General features: G+C 43.1%; 1 protein-coding gene across 1 annotated transcript in view; it reads left to right on the top strand.

The window, feature by feature from the left end:
* The window catches only part of cltca (clathrin, heavy chain a (Hc)), a 64,253-nt gene that overhangs the window by 16,720 nt on the left and 22,095 nt on the right, over window positions 1-25,438 (top strand). The window contains exons 2-12 of the mRNA XM_055873185.1: window positions 4,265-4,472; window positions 8,260-8,528; window positions 8,693-8,854; window positions 9,061-9,174; window positions 12,135-12,308; window positions 22,312-22,509; window positions 22,847-23,047; window positions 23,443-23,595; window positions 23,934-24,056; window positions 24,991-25,128; window positions 25,258-25,422. Coding sequence (XP_055729160.1) covers window positions 4,265-4,472; window positions 8,260-8,528; window positions 8,693-8,854; window positions 9,061-9,174; window positions 12,135-12,308; window positions 22,312-22,509; window positions 22,847-23,047; window positions 23,443-23,595; window positions 23,934-24,056; window positions 24,991-25,128; window positions 25,258-25,422 — 1,905 coding nt within the window. The remainder of the gene's footprint in view (window positions 1-4,264; window positions 4,473-8,259; window positions 8,529-8,692; window positions 8,855-9,060; window positions 9,175-12,134; window positions 12,309-22,311; window positions 22,510-22,846; window positions 23,048-23,442; window positions 23,596-23,933; window positions 24,057-24,990; window positions 25,129-25,257; window positions 25,423-25,438) is intronic.

Genomic DNA, 25,438 nt, shown 5'->3' with positions numbered 1-25,438 from the left:
CGGTTTAACACATTCATTGTGTAGAGGAGATGGCGAGTGCACTGTGGTCCTGCCTGCTGGACTCCATTTTACTGTTTTATTGTGTTTTTCATGTTGAATGAAAAGCTTTTCCTTAGAATAGAGGGAGCAGATGTAAATCTGTCTAGACCGTTGTGGAATGACTGTTAGGACCGGAGGATAGGATAAATCTATACTCACGATGCGTGATCAGTTGTCCAATTTCAACAGCATCAGTGACATGTTTGACTCCCCCAAACTCTTTGGCACATAAACAGCAAGACACTAAAGATGTGGCATCATGTCTAGGGCTTCAGCATTTCAAATATCGAGCGTACATATATTCCCTTTGATTTCTCAGCCATGGGAGTTTAGTATATTTTTGTAGGATGTTCTGCGCTGGTCTTTTTGAAGATCATTGGTGTAATTCTCCAGGGTTTTGTCCTACAAGGCATCAGTGTCCATTAATAATAATTAGGTGGGTGCTCATTTGTCCTATTTCACAAATGTACATGATTGTATAATATGCATGTATGAATTGGAAATGTATGTTTTGCATATCCCAACTACCCTTTAGACACTCTCTGTGTGGGGTCACTGCCAGAGTCTGACATTATCGAAGGCGACCTGGTGCAATTAGGGTAAATTGCCTTGCTCAAGGGCACATTGACAGATTTTTCATCTTGTCGGCACGGGGATGAAAAATATTGCAATTTGACTTACAATATATACAGGACAAAAATTGAAGGATAGAAGGAATTCAGTCGATTTTAAATAAATTCATTAGGTCCTAATCTATGGATTTCACATGACTGGGCAGGGGAGCAGCCATGGGTGGGCCTTGGAGGGCATAGGTGAAACAATGAAAAAACGCTTCATGCTGGAGGGAGATTTTCCACCAAGTTGGTCCTCTGTCTTTCTCTCTGCTTTTACACAACTTTTGAGTCTACTTCCATGACTTTTGTCTTCATCAAGGGATTTTGTCCATGAAGTCACATCTATTTTTGTGTGTAGGGTAGATGGGTAATTGAAAAGGAAGAACTGAGGCTACACATGAGTGAAAGAATTCGGTGCCTGGTGTGGTTGTGGAGGGGGACTTACCATTGATAAAGGTCCATGTGCTTTCTTTTATTTGCTATACCATCAGGCCTGATTCAGTCAAAACCGGTATCTGTGTTACCTGGATATTTCAACAACAAATTAACTTTTTACCTGTGCACAGTGTGCAGCAAGAGAGCATGTTTGAATTGTTTCAGATTGTCAGGCTGAGGCTACATTGTTTTGTTCAGTAGGCAACACTAATCCAATTAAATCTAAAATTAGAATGTATTTTTACCATTAACCCTTAAACCTGGCTACTGGTTTTGATTTGAGTAGGCTAGGTCTCCATGTTTGTGCTTTGTGTACACTCCAGGGCATTAGCTAGGGGAATTCCAGTGGTAAAATACCTGGAATTACTGGTCTCCCATTTGCGTTGTGGGGAGGCTTAAAATAATTTGCTTACATTCCTAAATTATATGTTTGATCTTTTGTTGCGTAATAAAGATTTATTTTAAGAAAAGAATGAAGCTGTCATCTGATATTATGTGAAAAATGAAATGTATTTGAATAGTTGTAGTGAGCCATGGGGGTTTGTGCCAAACAGCTGTGTACAGAACAGTTCTGAATCAGAGATGTGTACTGCTTGGTGTAACAATTACATAACGCCTCCCCCTGACCTTCTCTCTGACAGATTCTATTCCTGTCAGTTACCATACCCGCTGCAGGCGCTGAGGTGGCACCTCCAGCCCTGTGTGTTTCTGTGTGTCTTGATGGAGAGCTCCCTGTTTTTCTCCTTCAGTTTAAATTCGACTCCCCTCAGTGTCTGTTATGTTTTATTTCTTTAACCTTTTATTTAACTGGGCAAGTCAGTAAAGAACATTCTTATTTACAATACCGGCCAAACCCTCCCCTAACCCGTATGACGCTGGGCCAATTGGACGGGACTCCGGATCACAGCCGGTTGTGATACAGCCCAGGATCAAACCCGGGTTTGTAGTGAAGCCTCTAGCACTGATGCAGTGCCTTAGACCGCTGCACCACTCAGGATCTCAAAGCAAAGTTGGTTTTGGCTGCATTTCAAGTCTGAGCAGCTAGATGGATAGATGGATGGATGGATAGATAGATAAGGGCAGAGGGAGAATCCTCCATCTAATAGCCCTGGAGGGAGAAGGATCTCCGTGGCCCTCAGAATCAATGAGCCTCAACCTAGACATATACCTGCAGGTTGTAGACAACTACTACACTGTCAGAATGACAAACTGACACATATGCCTTGCAGCCCCAGTTCAATATCACATTACTGCACAAGTAGTATAAGGTGAGAAAGTAAAACAAGGTGAGAAAGACATGCTCAACTTGTCCTCAGAAATAAAGGGTCACCAAATGTGACAGTGAATAGTGATAGATCAATGCTAGATAGGCCCATGGGCACGGTATGCCACATCACCCGCTGCTACCCTGCAGATGGCCGGTTGTTGCTGTGTCAGGGTTTCTATGAGTCAGTGTGAGTATGTTGTGTAGGTGTTATGCCTGGCAGACACAGGGGGACAGAGTGGTGCCTGCGAGGCAACTGGTGTAATGTTGTTGATCTGGCCTCCCGTAGGTCTTTGTTATTGGAACACGGGTTGACTCCTTGTTTTCCTCCTCATGCAGGCTGACAGTCTCTGAATGCCATGTTGTCAGCAGTGAGTTCAACAACAGATCAGAGCAGGACTTGTTACTCAACTCAAGCTATACTTGGCCTTGAGAGCACCTATGTTCCTCTGCAGGAGCTATCTGGACCAGCTTTTCAAAGAGCCCAAGGAAGGGGTGTGTTGGCATCACAATGCCTCGTCATCATCAGACATGTTTGGCTGGCACACCTAAAATGTACAGCACATGATTACACGTTGGAGTTCTAATTGGTGTTGTCAGACCATTACTATGAGCTGAGCCAAATGTAGTATGAGATTGTGAACCGGACTTTGGAGTCCACATTGAATAAGGGCCCAGATGTTTTGCAACAGAGTTACTTAGTGGTGAAATGCTGCCAAATGAAACGTTGGCCAAGGATCACCCTCCCCCTTCCCTACTCCAGTCCAAGAGACCATGCAGCTCTGCTCTGTTCTGATCGTCTCTCTGTTGGGGTGCTGCTCGGTGTCAGGCTCAATGACATCACCTGTCACAACAGCACCACCACCACACCCCTTTTTAAGTATTGTGTGCTGCTGACCTGATGTTAAATCCCTGGCATAACACTTGTTTAGCCACCAAGGCCATTCATTCATCCCATGTGCTGCTACTGCAGATAACAGTATCTACAGGTCGTGTGGTTGTCAAGATTATTACCATCAAGTGAACTAAGTTGCAACATGTGGAAGAGTGAAGACCCTTTGACGATTGTCTTCAAAGTATTTCTGAATACTCTTCTGTCTGATTATGCCCCTTCCCCATGTTCTCTTCCCACTTCATAGCCAGTCAGCCTGGCACTAATTGACAGTGGAGTCCGATGAAAATGTTGATGTTTGTAGAAAAGCAGTGTGCCTGTATGAGAGGCTTTCTTGCTATTGATTGGCTCATTATTATAGCAGTACGTTCGGAAAGTATTGACACCTTGAATTTTTCTACATTGCGTTACTTTATAGCCCTAGATTAATACATTTTAGTATATCTATGCACAATACCCTATAATGACCAATCCTGTCTCAGAGCTCTACAGCCAATTCCTTCAACCTCATGGCTTGGTTTTTCAATTGATATGTACTGTCAACTGTGGGACCTTTTTATATAGATAGGTGTGTGCCTTTTCAAATCATGTCCAGTCAATTGAATTTACCACGTTGTAGAAACATCTCAAGGATGATCAATGGAAACAGGATGCACCTGAGCTCAATTTTGACACTCAGAGCAAAGGTTCTGAATACTTATGTAAACAAGGTATTTCTGTTTTTTATTTTTAATACATTTGCCAAAACTTCTAAACCTGTTTTTGCTTTGTCATTATGGTGTTTTGTGTGCAGATTAATGAGGATTTTTTAAATTATTTAATACATTTTAAAATAAGGCTGTAACGTAACAAAATGTGGAAGAAGTGAAGGGGTCTGAATACTTTCTGAATGCACAGTGTACACATGCACACACTCAAGGTATCCCTGTCATTCCAGCTGGTAGTTTTATGTTGCTCTTCCTACTACTCAGGTAATTGATAGCTGAAAAGCTCCTAATGTTGTCTCCCCCTCCCCCCCAGCTCCAAAACTTAGGGATCAACCCGGCCAACATCGGGTTCAGCACCCTGACGATGGAGTCTGATAAGTTCATCTGTATCCGAGAGAAGGTGGGCGAGCAAGCGCAGGTAGTGATCATAGACATGGCCGACCCCAACACGCCCATCCGCAGGCCTATCTCTGCAGACAGCGCCATCATGAACCCTGCTTCCAAAGTCATCGCACTTAAAGGTAAGCCAGTCAAAACTGACAGTCTGAATTTTATTAAGCCTTCATTTAACCAGGATAAAATCCCTGGGAAACAATAGGATTTGTCAAGGTATCTGATGTACAACAGACCTACCGGTTTGTACACTTGTGTTGATGTTTTTATTGATGCAGTACAGCCACATTTAACCCTTAATGGACCTGCCTTCATGATTCAGTTTTGACATGTTTGTTATGTAGCCAGCAGATTTCTGTCAACATCCAATGTCCATTCAGTGTTGAAGTAAACATCTGTTTATGTCCACATACATACAGCTATTTCTAATTTAGTTTTGTAAAGATTATTTGATTGGCCCAGACATTAGTCTTACTGACCTATGACCCAACATTAGTGTAAGTCTTGTTCAGCAGCCATAATTGCTTTGTCTGTTTTGTTATGTTATGTTTTGTTTTTGTTTCTCTGTTTGTTTTTTTTGTTGTTTTACTGCTTTCTTATGTGTATGCAGACGGTGAGTTAAAATTTCAGTACAACAGAGTTGTGGAAGTTTTAAATCCTGTTTTTTAAATCCGCATTCAAAAAACATCCTTAAGACTTAGTTCAAGTCCACACTATGGTCACTAGAAACACTTGCACACACTCACTCACTCTAGTCTCTCTTTTCATATTAGACATATCATCACCATGTTATCATCCGGCTTGACTGACTCCCACTGTTCCAGTCCCCTTTTACTCTATTCCAAACCCTGTCTATGCACACAGATGTACATCATTGTCAAAATACAGCGACAGGACTTTTATTATGGAATCAGGATATTTATTTTTACATGACCAAAATCCATACACATTTTCATACATGCTATATTTGATGCACCTATGTTTTAGTTATTATCTAACTATTAGGCCAATCTAAACAGGATTTATCTTTCACAACCTTCTAGCTTGAATGTTGGCATTACATCAATATTGTTTCTTAGATGTACCAATGATTTAGTATCTGTTTGGGGTAGAAATATTGTGGGTTGACACAAATTTGTTGCTTGCCATTTCATTTCCCTCCCCAGTTCCTGTGTTTGAATCTAATGTTGCCCAAACCTTTGGGTTTCAATAGGGTTCACTACCTTTGTCATAAGAGCTGTGTAAGAGTTTAGGTTATGTATTACCCTGAAACGAGACCACATAAGTTGTGGGTAACGCAATAAGTAGACGTGAGCTAGGTTACTCATGATGTAATCTGTTTATTTTATTGAGAGATTTAGAATTCCCTCATAGCTAGCTAACGATCACTGTAGATCCTTGCTCCTCCCTCTGTTAGAGGCAGTGAACGGGGCCTGGGTGATGATGGTGATTTGAATCAGTGTTTTGTATTCTAATGGTAGCTCTGCTCAGATTTAGATGTAGCATGTCCAGTGAGTCTTCCTCTGGTATTATATCCTATCAGATGATAGTGTGGATATAGCAAGTGTACATTTCAGGCCAGAAGGAGTATGGAGATGATGAATAGGGCCCTTTGACGAGTTACAATGTCCCAGAGGGCTGAAGAATCAGATTAGCCACCAATTGATTGGTTGTTAGAGTAAAATAGCCTTTGATTGGTTTAAACCAGTAGATTTAATAAGAGTCATGCTCCTCCCTGTGGGTCCAACACTGCCCCTCTCCACCCCATCCCTACTGCCAATCCTAATGTCATTTACACAGGCCCAAACCACTTAAACAAACCCAGATTGGAAATATTTCCTGGGATTCCATTCAGACAGACCGACACAGACCCCATCTATGTGATCGTAGTGCTCGGTGTGTCCTCCTAGCTTCCCGTCTCTCCTTCTTTGTATCGTGACCCTGCGTTTTCCCTGACTGCCTGGTTTCAGCAACCAGTAATATATCTGAAAGGCAAATTTTCTAGCTAGTGAGTGAATGACTAATATTTCTGAAATAGCACAGTACCGAAGGGCCAGTTGTCCACTTGTAGTTTTTTAAATAATTTATACCGTTGAGAGTAGGATGGTTGTGTGAATACACAATGTTTGGAGGAGGGACTCATTATTAGTCTGTGGCTACAGCCAATAGGCCTATATACTGATTTCAGGAGTAGCTATAGTCAACAATTAGTATTACTGTTACATGAAATCTTTTCTTAACCTGCAATTTAGTTTTGGAGCCCGCTCTTCATTCACAAACATATGACCAAAGGACACAAGTTGAGTGGCAAATGTGAGAAAAGGGACTCCCAGCGCCTAAGATGGTAAAAACACCCATATGCTATAAAATGGCACTCTCATTTGAAGCAGAAAGCAGTTGTGAGATTATACTGGATTAGCAGGCATTACTTTTGCCATTATTTGGCATCTCATTCCCAATCATTTGTATTGTACTGTAGGACGGAATTACAGGTTGTATTACTATGTTGTGGGAAACGCAGGGCCGTGGTCTTCTAGCATAGTAGCATAGCTATCTACCTTCTCTTCTTCCTCTTCCCTAATCTGCTCTTCCTCTTTACCACCGTGCTAAATCATTAATGTGATGGTTTAGTGACCCTGGGGGATGGGAGAAGCAGAATACACACATGCACCATGCAGATTCTCACGTGCACCTCCAATTGCTTAATCTGGTCTAATCAAAACTCACTTTGTTAATTTTGTTCACACTTTTAAATGGGGCTACCGATGCTATAATTGGTGCACTGCAAACTATAGTCTGTGTGATGTTTATGATTATGAAGCCATGGCTTTGGTATCAAAAACTGATAACACAGCAAGTAATTATTTAGCAGCTTTTAGAAATTAATTGCTTTGATTTACAATTTGCTTTTGGTAAAATTAACAGGGAATACAATAATTAATGCTTCTTAATAAACCTTTTAACTTCACCCAAAACTAATCAAACAAAACATAGGTGAGTAAACTTTTCTAACCTATCCATCATTGATACACTGAGTATACCAAACATTAGGGACACCTTCCTAATATTGAGTTGACCCCCCCCCCTCCCCCTCACCGTTTGCCCTTAGAACGGCCTCAATTCGTCAGGGCATGGACTCTACAAGGTGTCGAAAGCATTCCACAGGGATGCTGGCACATGTTGACTCCAATGCTTCCCACAGTTGTGTCAAGTTGGCTGGATGTCCTTGATACACACAGGAAACCCAGCAGCGTTGCAGTTCTTGCGAGAAATCGTTGTGCCTGGCACCTACTACCATACCCCGTTCCAAGGCAATTAAATATTTTGTCTTGCCCATTCACCCTCTGGATGGCACACATCCACAATCCATGTCTCTATTGTCTCTAGGCTTAAAAATCCTTCTTTAACCTGCCTCCTCCCCTTCATCTACACTGATTGAAGTGGATTTAACAAGTGACATCAATAAGGGATCATAGCTTTCATCTGGATTCACCTGGTCAGTCTGTCATGGAAAGAGCAGGTGTTCTTAATGTTTTGTTTTCTCAGTGTATATAAACAAAGTAAAATAACATCTAATAACATACAATGGTACAGGCTTAATATTGAAAACCTCTTTTCATTGACTTTTATAAGGGTGTCCTTTTACAGTAAGTCCCCAACCACACGGTCAACATACCTCTCTGACTGCTGTGTCATGATGTCCTTCTTGCCTGATGCTCTCTTTGGGCCATAACTACCATTTCGAGCTTGACTCTCATTACTCAAGTGAAATGTGGTGTTTACTTTACCTTTCCCTCAGTCCGACGTGTGTGTTTGTGGCACTCTGACCTGTGTGTGTGTTTGCTGACTTCTCAGTAGCCATAACGTGTTGTTCTCCCATGCGATGCCTCTCTCTGCTCCCTCTGCCCCTCTCAGCCGCCAAAACCCTTCAGATCTTTAACATTGAGATGAAGAGCAAGATGAAGGCCCACACCATGACCGACGACGTCACCTTCTGGAAGTGGATCTCCCTCAACACAGTGGCACTTGTGACTGACAATGCCGTCTACCATTGGAGCATGGAGGGGGACTCCCAGCCAATCAAAGTCTTTGACCGGCACTCCAGCCTGGCGGGCTGTCAAATCATCAACTACCGCACTGATGCCAAGCAGAAGTGGCTGCTGCTCATCGGCATCTCCGCACAGGTTACTGTCTTAGACACGCACACAAACACACATTAACTCAATGACAGTGAATATATCTAATCACACATACCTGGCTATGCACTATCAAACTCAACTAATCGCTGTAGCAGAGAATGCCATTACCCTTTAATGAACATAAAGAGCACGTGTTTTCTCTGTTGCAGCAAAACCGTGTGGTGGGTGCCATGCAGTTGTACTCTGTGGACAGGAAGGTGTCACAGCCCATCGAGGGCCACGCTGCGGGCTTCGCCCAGTTCAAAATGGAGGGCAACACAGAGGAGTCCACACTGTTCTGCTTTGCTGTGAGAGGACAGGCCGGAGGAAAGGTAGGCCAAAGGACCTGGGCACTGAGGTTAGGGGGCAATATTACAATACTCAGCTGGCAAAGCTGGTTGAAATAACCAGATTACAACTAACAGGTTGAATTCTAGTTGTGTTGATGTCATTGCAGCCAGTTTTGCCCGCTGGCTAAGCACGTCATTGTAGATGACTGTAAATTACATCGTTCTCTAATGGTTCCTCTCTATTGTAGTTGCACATCATTGAGGTGGGCACCCCACCCACAGGGAACCAGCCTTTTCCAAAGAAAGCAGTGGACGTGTTCTTCCCTCCAGAGGCTCAGAATGACTTCCCTGTGGCCATGCAGGTACAGAATAGCAATGTACTATACTTATCACCCTAAGACAATCTGTACTGCACGGGCGTGGTTATGGATCCATCATAACCACGCATGCTGGAAAGGCTAATGTGAAAAGAAAAGTAGTATTGTTCGTGTCGGCAAAGTAATGTGAGAAGGGTATTAGTGTTAGTCAAGGGAAGCCTAGTAGGTAGCTGTGGACTCTACTTAACACTGATAGCCACTGTTGACCAAGGACACCCTGGCATTGTAGCACAGCACATAGTGTCTTCAGAGAAAGTATTCACACCCCTGGACTTAGTCCACATTTTGTTGTTACAGCCTGAATTCAAAATGTATTGCATTTATTTGTTTCTCACCCATCTACACACAATACTCCATAATGAAAGTGATTTATTTTTAGAAAATGTTAATTTATTGCTGTACAGAAATTGAATTTGCCTAAGTATTCAATACATGTTAGAATCACTTTTGGCAGGGATTACAGCTGTGAGTCTTAATGGGTAAGTCTCAAAGAGCTTTCCACACCTAGATTATACATTATTTAACTACCGTAATTTCCGGACTATAAGCCGCTACTTTTTCCCACGCTTTGAACCTCGCGGCTTATACAATGACGCGGCTAATTTATGGATTTTTTTCACAAGATTCATGCCGCCAAAAAACGGAGCACCGTCACATAATGTGACGTAAATCGAGCGCGCTCAAACTTCCCATCATTCTGATTACGGTAGTCATTTTGTCACCCTCATCATGGCAAAGACAAGGAGAAATGCATATGATGCAGCTTTCAATTTGAAGGCGATCGATCTGGCTGTTAGAAAAGGAAATAGAGCTGCTGCACCGGAGCTTGGCCTTAATGAGTCGATGATAAGACGTTCGAAACAGCAGCGTGGGGAACTGACTCAGTGCAAAAAGACAACAAAAGCTTTCAGAGGGAAGAAAAGCAGATGGCCCGAACTAGAAAATGAGCTTGAAGACTGGGTCAACACACAGAGAGCAGACGGCCGAGGTGTTTCAACTGTGCAGATCCGACTGAAAGCCAAAACAATCGCCACCACAATGAAGTTTGAGGATTTTAGAGGTGGACCATCGTGGTGTCTAAGATTTATGAGACGTAAAGGCCTGTCCATCAGTGTACGGACGAGTCTGTGTCAGCAACTCCCTCCCGACTACGAGGAAAAAGTTTCAAACTTCCGCAAATTCACTGATGCAAAGATAGCGGAGCATTCCATCCGCCCGCACGACATCATAAATATGGATGAGGTTCCTCTGACATTTGACCTGCCTCTCACTCGGACTGTCAACAGGAAAGACGAATCATCCGTCACGCTGAAAACAACTGGGCATGAAAAAACGCAAAGTTAATTTGTTTCAATGTACCGGTAGGCACCTGCGGCTTATAGACATGTGCGGATTATTTATGTACAAAATACATATTATTTAAAAATTCAGGGGTGCGGCTTATATTCAGGTGCGCTTAATAGTCCGGAAATTACGGTATTTATTATTTTCAAAATTCTTCCAGCTCTGTCAAATTGTTTGTTGATCATTGCTAGAGAACCAATTTCAGGACTTGCCATAGATTTTCAAGCAGATTTAAGTCAAAACTGTCACTCGGCCACTCAGGAACATTCACGGTCTTCTTGGTAAACAAAATATGGCATGCGTTGTAGGTTATTATCCTACTGAAAGGTGAATTCGTCTCCCAGTGTCTGTTGGAAAACTGTCAACCAGGTTTTCCTCTAGGATTTTGCCTGTGCCTAGCTCCATTCCATTTTTTATTGTGAAACTCATCCGTCCTTAACGAATACAAGCATACCCGTAATAGGATGCAGCCACCACTATGCTTGAAAATATGGAGAGTGGTACTCAGTAATGTGTTATGTTTGGGGAAAATCCAATACTTTGTATTCAGGACAAAAAGTGTATTGCTTTGCCACATTTTTAGCTGGATTACTTTAGTGCCTTGTTGCAAACAGAATGCTTGTTTTGGAATATTTTTATTCTGTACAGGCTTCCTTTTTTTCCCCCACTCTGTCAATTATGTTAGTATTGTGGCGTAAGTACAATGTTGTTGATCCAGCCTCAGTTTTCTCATCACAACCATTAAACTCTGTTTGAAAGTCACCTTTGGCCTCATGGTGATATCTCTGAGTGGTTTCCTTCCTCTCCGGCAACTGAGTTAGGAAGGACGCCTGTAACTTTGTAGTGACTGGGTATATTGATAGACCATCCAAAGTGTGATGAATAAATAAACCATGCTTAAAGGGATATTATAATTTTTCCCCCATTGGTACCCTATGCGAGGCATTGGAAAACCTTTCTGGTCTTTGTGGTTGGATCTGTGTCTGAAATTTACTGCTCAACTGCGTGACAGTACAAGTATCTGTATGTGTCGGGAACAGAGATGAGGTAGTCATTCAAAAATCATGTTCAACACTATTATTGGATACAGAGCCAATGCAACTTATGTGACTTGTTAAGAACATTTTTACTCCTGAACTTATTTAGGCTTGCTATAACAAGGGGGTTGAATACAAGACATTTCAGCTTTTCATTGTTAATTAATTTGTAAAAATGTCTAAAAATATAATTCCACATTATGGGTTATTGTGTTTAGGCCAGTGACAAACAAACCTGAGTTTAATCAGTTTTATAAATTCAGGTTTTAACACAACAAATTAGGATAGGTTGAGTGGTGTGAATACTTTCTGAAGGCACTGTAGTAGGGGAGGGGGCTAATGATTAGCACAGGAATGTATTAGCACTAGAAGAGTAGAGCTCTAATACTTTGACTTTTATTTTCATGAATGAATAAAATTTAATAAATGAATGAATGAAAGACACCTGTACTGCCCTTGAAGGGATTATTTTGTACGACCTTAGAATACTCTGCTTTTACATATGTTACACTTTACACATTTTGCTTCTCTATCTTGTTTTTTAATCTGACTTTTCCCTCTCAGATAAGCACCAAGCAGGACGTGGTGTTCCTCATCACCAAATATGGCTACATCCACCTGTACGACCTGGAGACTGGCACCTGCATCTACATGAACAGGATTAGCGGGGAGACCATCTTTGTCACGGCCCCACACGAAGCCACCGCTGGGATCATCGGGGTCAACAGGAAAGGACAGGTACAGATACCACCCCTCTACCTTTACCATCTTCCTCTATCACAACATTCTTGGAAAGACAGAAATAACAGATATGGCTTGGTTTTATTTTCATTTTTTCCCTGACACTCATAGCATTTTCCAGTGTAAAGAGAACTCGCATCACCACAAATGTGTTGATTATTTTACACCCCCTCTTTTGTATGTAACAATTTGTAGTGCACACTACATTATAATCCATTCAGCTAGATGAATCTAGTTGTAATCCTAGCGTTGTAACTATTGATGTGCTCCACTGAAACCAGCCTTGTCCCTCATTACTATACCACCACTGGTTCAATACTGCTCTGCTTTCCATACATTATACAGTGCCTCTCGGGACACCAGAGGAGGAGAAGGCTGGGTCTAGAATACATACAGCAGCACCCAAAATAATACCCCCCACCACCACATCTAAGACTCAATAAGACAATCATTAATAATCCCACCCTCTTTCATATCCAATCATGTTTTCAATGGTAAGCAGCAGCAGTGGATAGATGATAACAAGAACTGGAGGTGAGCGAACGGCCTGTCGTCGCTGTTGTCAGAGGACTCCATCTAAGCAAGGAGGTGTCCGTTCATTATAAATAATCAAAGATGTAGAGTTTCACAGGTGATCCAGAGAGAGATCCCCCCCCCCAACACACACACAGACACCCCTCCACTGTGAAGGCATTACAGCAGGATAACAGCATCCATCTTACTGATGAATAATGTTCCAGCCAGGCCACAGACCACATGCATTATTGAGGGGAAACTGATCTGAGACGCACTCTTTCAGACATTCATTGCTGGAGCTTAGAGCTTAGAGCACACAGATAGACACTGGCTAGGGCTTCTATAGAGCAGTGAGTAGAGACACTGGCTGTAGTTTGTATGATAATGGCATAGAGACACTGTCAGGCTGGGGATACTGTACAGTTTTTACCCTATATGCATTTAAATCAACGCCACTGCAAAAATATATAAGTGTGTGTATATATATATATATATATTGTCATGTAGATGTATGCACCGCCCCCGCTAACTCTGCAGGATGTATGCCCCGCCCCCGCTAACTGCCTCTGCTGCTGAAAAAGATTATAGGAAAAACTCTGTAGTAGACGGGTATAATAATAGGCCACTGTCTGTCTGGTTGGCTGGGGAACAGCCTCCACTTGACTAGGTCTAAGGTAAATGAATGGCAGTGGAAATATTTAGGCCTAATCCTCTCCTCCTGTCAGTGGAACGTTTGATGGGTGTATAAATTTGCTTCCCTTTGTCTGCTGAAGATGGAGCCTAGCTTGCTGGAGTTGGAATGCGAGGGCACAGTCGTCATGTGTGGTTTGATTGCTCATTAGTTGGAATTAATTGAAATAGCCGAAAAGCATAATGCCTTGGTAATAGGGATGCCAGCTTAGCAGGTCCTACAGTGGTTGTCTTCTCCATCACTGAGTCCCACACAGAGAGCTGTGGGTTTGGGCTCGCCTCTCCTCTTCCACCTGTGTGTGTGTGTGTGTGTCAGGGGGAAGAGCTGTGGGGTTGGGCTTGCCTATGCTCTTCCCCCTTGTGTGCGTCATGGGGCCAGGGTCCAAGTTGCTGCGTCTGCAACCAGGCACAGGAACACAGTTACACAGGCACTGACTGGCCTTGAGATGGAGGATTCCCTGCAAAAAGAGCTGCAGCACAGAGCTGGCCTGCAGTAATTAGGGGGGAAAAAGAGAAAAGGGGGAGAGAAAAAGAGGGTAATGTGAGGACTTTAACTGTCAGAACCAGTTGTGTTTACGGTTGATAATGTCACTGCTCTCTGTAGCCACTAAGGTTTGACTCACAGCTCATCTCTGCCTCTAGCCACTACTGACGTCTATACATACCCCTCCACACACACACTAGGTTTTAATATTTTCCAGGTATTTTACAAATGTTACATTCCGAGAATCAATCACTTTTCCGGGTAAACTGGTATTTCCCGCCAACACCGGAAGTGTTGTTCAAAAGCATTATCTGGCATATAAATAGGCTTTTGTTTGGATTTGATTAGAGCTTTGATCCAAAATTCAAACCTAAGCCAGACATTAAATACAATTAATGAGCCCAAGCCCAAAAAAGCCCAAAGCATTGTGTGGTTATCCAATAAATATGATGTCATGACAGAAAAACACAAAAGCCCATGGATGTAGCTAGCTATATGCTTTCTTGGGTAATTAAATGAAACCAGCTCCAGTAGGCCAGTCTTTTTGAGTGTGAACTGTGTTACTGTATTGTGTTATATTGATTGGAATTATGCACATCAAATCAAAGTTTATTTGTCACGTGTGCCGAAATACAACAGGTGTAGGTAGACCTTAGTGAAATGCTTACTTACAGGCTCTAACCAATAGTGCAAAAAACGTATTAGGTGAATAATAGGTAGGTAAAGAAATAAAACAACAGTAAGAAGACAAGCTATAAAAGTAGTGAGGCTACATACAGACACCGGTTAGTCAGGCTGATTTTTGGTAGTATGTAGATATGGTTAAAGTGACAATGCATATATGATCAACAGAGTAGCAGCACCGTAAGAAGAGGGGTTGGTTGGTTGGGGGGGGCACACAATGCAAATAGTCCGGGTAGCCATTTGATTACCTGTTCAGGAGTCTTATGGCTTGGTGGTAAAAACTGTTGAGAAGCCTATTTGTCCTAGACTTGGCACTCCGGTACCGTTTGCCATGTGGTAGTAGAGAGAACAGTCTGACTGGGGTGGCTGGGGTCTTTGACGATTTTTAGGGCTTTAACTCTGACACCGCCTGGTGTAGAGGTCCTGGATGGCAGGCAGCTTAGCCTCAGTGATGTACTGGGCCGTACGCACTACCCTCTGTAGTGCCTTGCGGTCAGAAGCCGGGCAATTGCCGTACCAGGCAGTGATGCAACCAGTCAGGATGCTCTCGATGTTGAAGCTGTAGAACCTTTTGAGGATCTCAGGACCCATGCCAAATCTTTTCAGTCTCCTGAGTGCCCTCTTCACGACGGTCTTGGTGTGTTTGGACCATTCTAGTTTGTTGATGTGGACACCAAGGAACTTGAAGCTCTCAACCTGCTCCACTACAGCCCCGTCGATGAGAATGGGGGCGTGCTCAGTCCTCCTTTTCCTGTAGTCTACAATCATCTCCTTAATCTTGGTTACGTTGAGGGATAGGTGGTTATTCTGGCACCACCCGGCCAGGTCTCTGACCTCCTCCCTATAGGCTGTCTTGTCGGTGATCAGGCCTACCACTGTTGTGTCGTCTGCAAACTTAATGATGGTGTTGGAGTTGTGCCTGGCCATGCAGTCGTGGGTGAATAGGGAGTACAGGAGGGGACTGAGCACGCACCCCTGGGGAGCTCCAGTGTTGAGGATCAGTGTGGCAGATGTGTTGCTACCTACCCTCACCACCTGGGGGTGGCCCATCAGGAAGTCCAAGATCCAGTTGCAGAGGAAGGTGTTTAGTCCCAGGATCTTTAGCTTAGTGATGCGCTTTGAGGGTACTATGGTGTTGAACGCTGAGCTGTAGTCAATGAATAGCATTCTCACATAGGTGTTCTGCTTTTGTCCAGGTGGGAAAGGGCAGTGTGGAGTGCAATAGAGATTGCATCATCTGTGGATCTGTTTGGGCGGTATGCGAATTGGAGTAGGTCTAGGGTTTCTGGGATAATGGTGTTGAGCCATTACCAACCTTTCAAAGCACTTCATGGCTACGGACGTGAGTGCTACGGGTCTGTAGTCATTTAGGCAGGTTGCCTTTGTGTTCTTGGGCACAGGGACTATGGTGGTCTGCTTGAAACATGTTGGTATTACAGACTCAATCAGGGACATGTTGAAAATGCCAGTTGGTCAGCACATGCCTGGAGCACACGTCCTGGTAATCCGTCTGGCCCCACAGCCTTGTGTATGTTGACCTGTTTAAAGGTCTAACTCACGTCGGCTATGGAGAGCATGACCACACAGTCGTCTGGAACAGCTGATGCGCTCATGCATGCCTCAGTGTTGCTTGCCTCGAAGCGAGCATAGTAGTTATTTAGCTCGTCTGGTAGGCTCGTGTCACTGGGCAGCTCGCGGCTGGGATTCCCTTTTGTAGTCTTATAGTTTGCAAGCCCTGCCACATAAGATGAGCATTGGAGCCGGGGTAGTATGATTCAATCTTAGTCCTGTATTGATGCTTTGCCTGTTTGATGGTTCGTCACAGGGCATAGCTGGATTTCTTGTAAGCTTCCGGGTTAGAGTCCCGCACCTTAAAAGCGGCAGCTCTCTCTCAGTATTTAACATTCGGCAATTATTATTTGAATAATTTATTGGTATAAGAAATGCTAAAAAAAACAATATCCAGCAAGCTATACTAGTCTAGCTTTTCCTACATGGGACTTGAAGAGCTACGAAGTGTTTTTTAAGGGGAGAGGCCAGCAGAGCACAGGTGCGTGCCATGCGTACGTATTGCACAAGTGACAAGGCTGTAAGTTAGAAGCTTATTATGCATAACCTATTATTAATTAGCTAAATGTAAGGCTAATACTGCATTGAATTTATTACCTGAAAGGGGTAAGCTAGGACATCTCATTCTTGAACAGGATCTATTTTAGATGCAATTTGAATTGAGTTGATGGAGAGAAAAGAGTAGTGAATTAGAGGCATATTTGGTCTTTATTACTGTAGCACAGACTATGCTGCAGCAAATGCATGCCTACCTGTCACAAGAAAAAAAGTTACCATTATGAGTTGATAGGTCTACATGCGTTGAACTGCGCTCCATAGCGAGATGGGCTGTCTGTCCCCACCCAGAGCGTTGATGATTAATTATGCAGAGGCCGTAGAGAAGCCTGATTTAGACATTGACTATCATTTAAAGTTCCATTTCATGAATAATAAATTATAATTTACTGGTTTCTCAGTTATATATCCCGAGAAAAGGTGAGTAATTTGGGGTGGTAAATCTCTATAACCAGGTTTCCGCTATTCAACAGACACACACAGGTGGAGAGAGGGCACATTTCCACAAAGAAGCTATAATTTTACTACTCTTTTCTTTCCCTCCATCCCACCCGCCTTTATTATCCCAATGATATTATTAGGGGAATGGTCTTTCTGACCCCTCTGAGTGAAGGGGAGAATGAGGTGTAGTCATGCCTGTTAACAGCTGTGGGCAGTGACCTGCTGCGCTTGTTATCGTTGGGCTCCTCCTCTCTCCAGTCCCCCACATAGAACATACCACCAGAGACACATGTTACTGTCACACTAATGATGCATTTACCATCATTACCATGTACCAGCCCCAACCCACGGCCTGCTCCCAGAACAGTTAGTTTAGCCTAATACGCCTTGTTGCCCTCGGTGCATTTCAATTCTGTTTTCGTCACAGCCATCTCAAAGCTCCTAAAAGTAAAAACGTGTGTGGTTTAATTTGCATGTGTAATACAGTATGTGGTTTAGCTAGCTGAGTCTGGTGCAGTCTATGCAATGTCCGTCATAGATGGTTGTGAGTGCACTAACTCAATGACGCTGATGGCTTTTGACAGGCCCTGAATCTGCTGCCTGTTGGTGAGAGTATAGGCCACTACAGATGGAGCAGAGGCCATTTCCTTGGCAAGATTAACATACTTAGGCATGACATTCCAGCAACAAATGCTGACACTACACATCAAGTATATCTGACCAAATTATGTAATTTTGAATTCAGTAAAGTAAGCGTGGGAGAGGTGAAAAAATGGTTTATCAACAATGACAAGCCCCTGGGGTCTGACACTTGGATGGGAAATTACTGAGGATAATAGCGAACGATATTGCCACTCCTATTTTACATATCTTCAATTTAAGCCTAATAGAAAGTGTGTGCCCTCAGGCCTGGAGGGAAGCTAAAGTCATTCCACTACCCAAGAATATTTAAGCCCCCTTTATTGGCTCAAATAGCTGACCAATCAGCCTGTTACCAACCCTTAGTAAACATCTGGGGAAATTGTTTGACCAGAGAGTGCTATTTTACAGTAAACAAATTGACAACATACTTTCAGTACGCATATAGGGAAGGACATTCAACAAGCACAGCACTTACACAAATGAGTGATTGGCTGAGAGAAATTGATGATAAAAAGATTGGGGGGGCTGTTTTGTTAGACTTCAGTGCGGCTTTTGACATTATCAAGCAGTCTTGCTGGAAAAACATATGCGTTATGACTTTAAACCCCCTGCTATATTGTGGGTAAAGCTTTACCTGTCTAACAGAACAGAGGGTGTTATTTAATGGAAGCCTCCAACATAATCCAGGTAGAAACAGGAATTCCCCAAGGCAGCTGTCTAAGCACCTTTTTTCCCATTCTTTACTAATGACATGCCACTGGCTTTGAGTAAGGCCAGTGTGTCTATGTATGCGGATGACTCAACACTATACATGTCAGCCACTACAGCAACACTTAACAAAGAGCTGCAGATAGTTTCAGAATGGGTGGCAAGGAATAAGTTAGTCCTAAATATTTCAAACTAAAAACATTGTATTTGGGACAAATCATTAACTAAACCGTAACTAAATATTGTAATAAATAATGTGGTAATTGAGCAAATAGAGGACACTAAACTGCTTGGATTATAAACTGTCATGGTCAAAACGGATTGATACAACAGTAGCTAGGATGGGAAGGAGTTTGTCTATAATAATGCTGTTAATGCAGAACAGCACTTTATCAACAAGGCAGGTCCTACAGGCCCTAATTTTGTTGCACCTGGACTACTGTTCAGTCATGTGGTCAGGTGCCACAAAGAGGGACATAGGAAAATTGCATTTGGCTCAGAACAGGACAGCGCGGCTGGCCCTTGGATTCACTCAGAGGGCTAACATGTATAATATGCATGTCAATCTCTCCTGGCTCAAAGTGGAGGAGAGATTGACTTCATCAGTTCTTGTTTTTGTAAGAAGTGTTGTCAAGCTGAATGCACCGAGCTGTCTGTTTGAACTACTGGCACACAGCTCGGACACCCACGCATACCCCACAAGACATGCCACTTGAGGTCTCTTCAGTCTCCCAGTCCAGAACAGACTATGGGAGGCGCAGTACTACATAGAGCCTTGACTAAATGGAACTCCATTCCACATCAAGTAACTCATGCCAGCAGTAACATTTTGATTAAAAAAAAAAGATACAAATGCACCTTACAGAACATTGAAGCAACATACACATGCAAACAAACACACGATAACATACGCACTATACACACATGGATTTTGTTATTGATATGTGGTAGAGGCAATTTTGAATAGATTCTTACTTTGCTAAATTATATTAGTTTTTAAAAATATATTCCATAATAACCAAATGTAGCCCATTACCAGCTGAGTGTACATAGAGATAATCAACAGTGGTGGAAAAAGTACCCAATTGTCATACTTGGGTAAAGATACCTTAATAGAAAATGACTCAAGTGAAAGTCATCCAGTAAAATTCTAAAAGTATTTGGTTTTAAATATAGTTAAGTATCAAAAGTACATGTAATTGCTAAAATAAATGTAAGTATCAAATTCCATATTGAGCAAAATAAAAATGATAGCCAGGTGCACAAGTCAGACATTATTTACATACAAGCATTTGTGTTTAGTGAATCCTCCAGATCAGAGGCAGTAGAGATGACCAGGGAAGTTTTCTTGATAAGTGTGTGAATTAGACCATTTTCCTTTCCTGCTAAGCATTCAAAATGCAATGAGTACTTTTGGGTGTCAGTGAAAATGGATGGAGTGTAAAGGCCATTATTTTATTTAGGGATGTAGTGAAGTAAGTTGTCAAATCAAGATACCCCAAAAAACAACTTAAGTAATTCTTTAAAGTATTTTTACTTGAGTACTTTACACCACCGATAATTAAACATAGGCCCTCATTAACCCTAATCCGTTTAGAAAGTATCCAAGTCCGGCCCAGACTTTCCTCTCCCACCTGATTGTTTGCCAGTTCTCCATAGTTAAGTGGGTTGGTGGAGGAAAAGTACAAAGAGCGAACAAACAAATGGTTAGCTAGTGCCGTCTCTCCAGCAGAAAGCGAACACCTCTCCCTCTTCATCCTTTCCACACATGGCTGTGTCCTTTGTTTACTTGTGACGCTGTGGATGGGATTGCCTTACACACTGTTACAGATCTCTGGCCTACCATCTACCGTCCTGTCTGTTAGGAACCTGACCTGGAGCATATGCTGGCATCTCTACATGTCCTTCAATGAGAACCATGTACAAGAACAGATGCCATTGTAGCTGGATAATAGATACACCCCCCTGTCAACAAGTAGGTCAAACACTATTGAGATGAAGAGAAAAGGATCAGTAGAGCAATGTTTTGTTATTGATTTAGTTTAAACTGAAATATCATTTTCTGTCAGCCCCATGTAAATGTTGCCCCTTACACGCATACCGGTATGCAGGTTGAAAATGGCTGATTTGGGCACTGATAAGCGCCTAAATTGTAACACAAGGGCTGTACAGTAACACGCTATACATGTCAGAGCTCAGGGTCTCCACTTCACAGCTCTGTATGGGTTTTGACTGACAGCCGTTCTGAACTTGAGCCCCTCGCTCAACATTTTTTGTTGTCTTAGTGAGGGAAATGCTGTAAGTTAAGAGGACTATGTATTTTGAAAGATGATACATTGAGGATTATAATTAATACCACTTTGATGTCATACAAGCAAGCCAAACACCTGCGAGTCCAAATGTGCACTTCACATTTCCATATCATGAAACTCATGTCATATACAGTGTCAATGTTTATGATCAGTGTTTGACTTAGTTACAAGATGACTTGTAGTTATACCCTGGGTTGTCCTGAACAGAATGAGCCTATGTTTGTTGTATTGTGACAAATTTGCATTAATGACTCGATTCTATATGCTTCGAAATGACGATTTGCCTTGTGAAAGCCTAACACCGTAAGATCGTATTTAGCTAGTCATGGTGGTACTAGAACAAGCTTTCAAATGATGCCCACCTGATCCAGATTATGATTTATAATGGACCGTTGGATTGCACAACAACAACAACAACAGGGCTGTGTTCCAAACAACTACAAGTGTGCTTGCTCTTGTTCCTCAATGGCACAGCTAGGAGAGCTCAGAAAAACACCTTATTACTTAGGAACTGTAATTACTTAGGAACTGCACACTTTGCAGAGATGTGTGGCCATTTGGAGACACAAGTTAGTCCTCTCACTCTAACCCATATTTGTTTGTCTTATGTTGCACTTACCCCACATTTTCCTAGAATATATTACTGAATATTTTCAGGTTTCGTTATCAAAAATGCGTAAAAGTACGTTAAATGTACAAATCAAGTGTAATGTTTGGATTCAGTCTTGTGTCTGAACTTTTGTCCTCCCCTTTATAAATTTCCCATAATGTCAAAACTGTTCCCTTTTATTAGTTGCTACCATGGTTATGTGTATGCTTTCCATATTTCAATTTAGCCCTATCCATACAGGCCAATTGGCACTAGTGGGAAGGTTTTTTATTTATTTTAATTTGATTGAATATCCTAAACATACAATATACTTGCAGTGAAGCCTTTCAACAACTACACCATACCAGTCATCCAACAGATTCCCATTCAGAGCGACACACAGAAGCATCCAGGGTCAATACCCTGCTCAAGGGCACGTTGACAGTTCTCCCACCAGGCCAAAAAACGTGAACCCGAACCCTCCAAGATCCCCCCACAGTTCCCCAATAGCTGTCCCTCAACCATTTGAGAACCCTCCCACAGCCAAGAGACTGAACTAAAGAGGAAACAAGGAAAAGACATAAGAAAACAACAATGCGAACAATCCTACAAGTGGGAAGGGTTAAAGCTCTAACGCTCAAAGCAAAATAAAAATAAGCCTTTTGGGTTTTCTTGAGACAAGGCCAGTTCAACAAAGTTAACGTTTCTTGTCATCGAACCCAGTCTTAAACGATACCCAGTGGGGCCAAGAACCAACTATTGGGTCCTATGTTTATGTTCAAACTTGTCTCATACCCATGTCCTCTCCAGGTCCTGTCGGTGTGTGTGGAGGAGGAGAACATCATCCCCTATATCACCAATGTGCTCCAGAACCCAGACCTGGCTCTGCGCATGGCTGTCCGTAACAACCTAGCCGGGGCCGAGGAGCTGTTCGCACGCAAGTTCAACAACCTGTTTGCTGGGGGAAACTACTCTGAGGCTGCCAAGGTGGCTGCCAATGCACCAAAGGTAACTTGTATAGAAACAGTACAGGGTCTCTCTACAGGGGATGTCTGATCACATCACTGTGATTTAATGGAAGTAAACTTACTGATGTCCATATCATGTTACATCAATACACTATCAAAGTGATTAGAAGTTCACTTGATCACGAGAGACTTTCGATATGCAAATACAAACAATGAATAGTTTGTCTCCAGCATGTATGTGTTTCTATGTACAATATGTTGCTAGCAAAACCCTCTCACAGCCATGCATCAGCAGTATCGCTCTGTGTATATAAACTGCAGCAGACCCCCTCCACCCATGTCTTGTTGTTCCGTCTCCACTTTGCTCTCCCCTCCAGGGTATCCTGCGTACTCCAGACACCATCCGTAAGTTCCAGAGTGTGCCAGCCCAGCCGGGCCAGACATCTCCCCTGCTGCAGTACTTTGGCATCCTGCTGGACCAGGGCCAGCTCAACAAGTTTGAGTCCCTGGAGCTGTGCAGGCCCGTCCTACAGCAGGGACGCAAGCAGCTGCTGGAGAAGTGGCTCAAAGAGGACAAGGTGTGTCTGTCTCCGAGAAAGGGGGGAGATGGTTATCTGACTTCCTGTAGGAAGAGGCCTTTCCTGAACTGTGTGTGTCCATGTTCATATCTCCCCAGTCATCTGGGTTGTTTGTCTTTTCTTTGACGTGAGGCAATCTGTTTGCTATGCTGAGCATTTGAAGAGTTAAAAAAATAATAATAATTCTCCCCCTCCAGAGAGCGCTGGGGAATATGGGTGGCTCCGTAGTCGGTCTCAATGTTTCCCCCCCATAGTTTTCTGCTTCACACTATTTGTGAATGTTTAATGTGTTAAAAATCACGCACAATAGAAACATTTATATTCCAAACATGATAAAGTATGTTCTCTCGCCTGTAGGGTACTTGTGGTGAAACTAACAGTTTGTTTCTTCTCAGCTGGAATGTTCTGAGGAGCTGGGCGACCTGGTGAAGTCAGTGGACCCCACCCTGGCTCTCTCCGTCTACCTGAGGGCCAACGTACCCAACAAGGTCATCCAGTGCTTCGCTGAGACCGGACAGTTCCCCAAGATAGTCCTGTACGCCAAGAAGGTACGTTTTCACTCTGAGATGGAGTTCTGTTGATGATCTTGTTTCCTTTCCTTGGTTTGGTTTCCTTATGACACAGTTGAGGAAGTGGATGAGCTGTATATTAGCATCCCGAGTGGGGCTTTAGAATGGGGTCGGCTTCTTTGAGGCCAAATGGGGGTTGGAAGGAGGGCTTTAGCTTTCATTAGCTAGATACTTGATGTATGAATGAAAGGTACGTGAAGTGACAATGAAAGAGGGTTTAAAAAATAAAGAAATTAATACATACTCTAAATATGTACGTTGAGTAGGATGGTGCATTGGTAAATGTAACTATTGTCTTGCTCTTCCTGTGTCGGTAGGTGGGCTACACTCCAGACTGGATCTTCCTGCTGAGGAACGTGATGAGGATCAGTCCAGAACAGGGCCTGCAGTTCTCACAGATGCTGGTCCAGGACGAAGAGCCTCTGGCTGACATCACACAGGTTGGTGGTAGGGGTGGGGAAGAGGTAGGATGAGTGGGAGAGGGATGAGATATAGGGGGAAGATGAGAGGGGTGAAGGAGGAAGACGTAAGGGAGAGATGAGGGAAGGCTAACATGCTGATCACACCGCTCGCGTTACAATGATTGTGTACATTTGTTTTGCACCTACACTGCTCGTGCGCGTCAACGAGTGTCTGCGTAGCCAGGCGCTAAAATAGAACTTGGTTCCATTTGTGTCGCTTGACGCGCTGCAAGTCCCGCTTTCCCGTCTCATTGTTTTTTAGTAGCATATACCCACGTGGGTAATTGAAATATGAACTGAGGTCCACACTCCAGTCCAGTTGGTAGTGGTAATGCACCTTAAAGTTGGTTGCCAGCCGCCATATAAAGACCGTAGAAGAAGCCTGAAGGAGGAGAGATTACTAGAAACGAACTCGGTTTACACTTTTTTACTGTATATTAATTGTCAGAGTAGAGGACCTTGTGCATTTCAGGTAAAATAACAACTCAATGTTTATATCCCAGGACAAATTAGCTAGCAACAGCAAAATGCGTGCTATGGCGCACGCATGCTCCCGGTCTAGTCAGCATGTTAGGATAGAGGGAGAGTTTGAGGGAGAGGGGAACAGAACCTAGACGAGAGCATGCCATCTCTCATCCACGTCATTCACTCTCCACTATTATACTCCTTCTGTCTGTGCTTGGCAGGACTGTCTACTCTGAACTGTCAATGTGCTGATCAGATCTGGGTCAAATACATTGGTCAAAATTAGGATGCACTTGATTTAGTTTGACTGGTACAATGGAACCAATTAAATACTCCCAAAAGTGCAATCTCAAAGCTAAATCAAGAGTTTCAAATACTCATTGTAAGTAGTGTATTTCTGTGTCTGTTGACAGTTATGTTGTTACTCTCGTGTCCCCTGTCTGTTCAGATCGTGGATGTGTTCATGGAGTATAACCTGATCCAGCAGTGTACCTCATTCCTATTGGACGCCCTGAAGAACAACAGGCCATCTGAGGGGCCGCTGCAGACACGCCTACTGGAGATGAACCTCATGCACGCCCCACAGGTACACACCCCACCCCCCTTACATTTAGATGAGGATATGATAGTCAAATATTCGGTTGCCCTGAAAACGAACGAGACCATAACTGACATTCACACTTCAACACTGTTCCATGCGTATCCTTCTCTGTAGGTTGCTGATGCCATCCTGGGCAACCAGATGTTCACCAACTACGACCGTGCCCACATAGCCCAGCTGTGTGAGAAGGCTGGCCTGCTGCAGAGGGCTCTGGAGCACTACACCGACCTGTACGACATCAAGCGGGCCGTGGTGCACACACACTTGCTCAACCCAGAGGTATGACAGCAGTACT

This window comes from Salvelinus fontinalis, chromosome 2 (genome assembly GCF_029448725.1).
Source record: "Salvelinus fontinalis isolate EN_2023a chromosome 2, ASM2944872v1, whole genome shotgun sequence".
In the NCBI taxonomy this organism is placed as follows: Eukaryota; Metazoa; Chordata; class Actinopteri; order Salmoniformes; family Salmonidae; genus Salvelinus; species Salvelinus fontinalis.
This window is presented reverse-complemented; position numbering and strand designations above follow the sequence as displayed.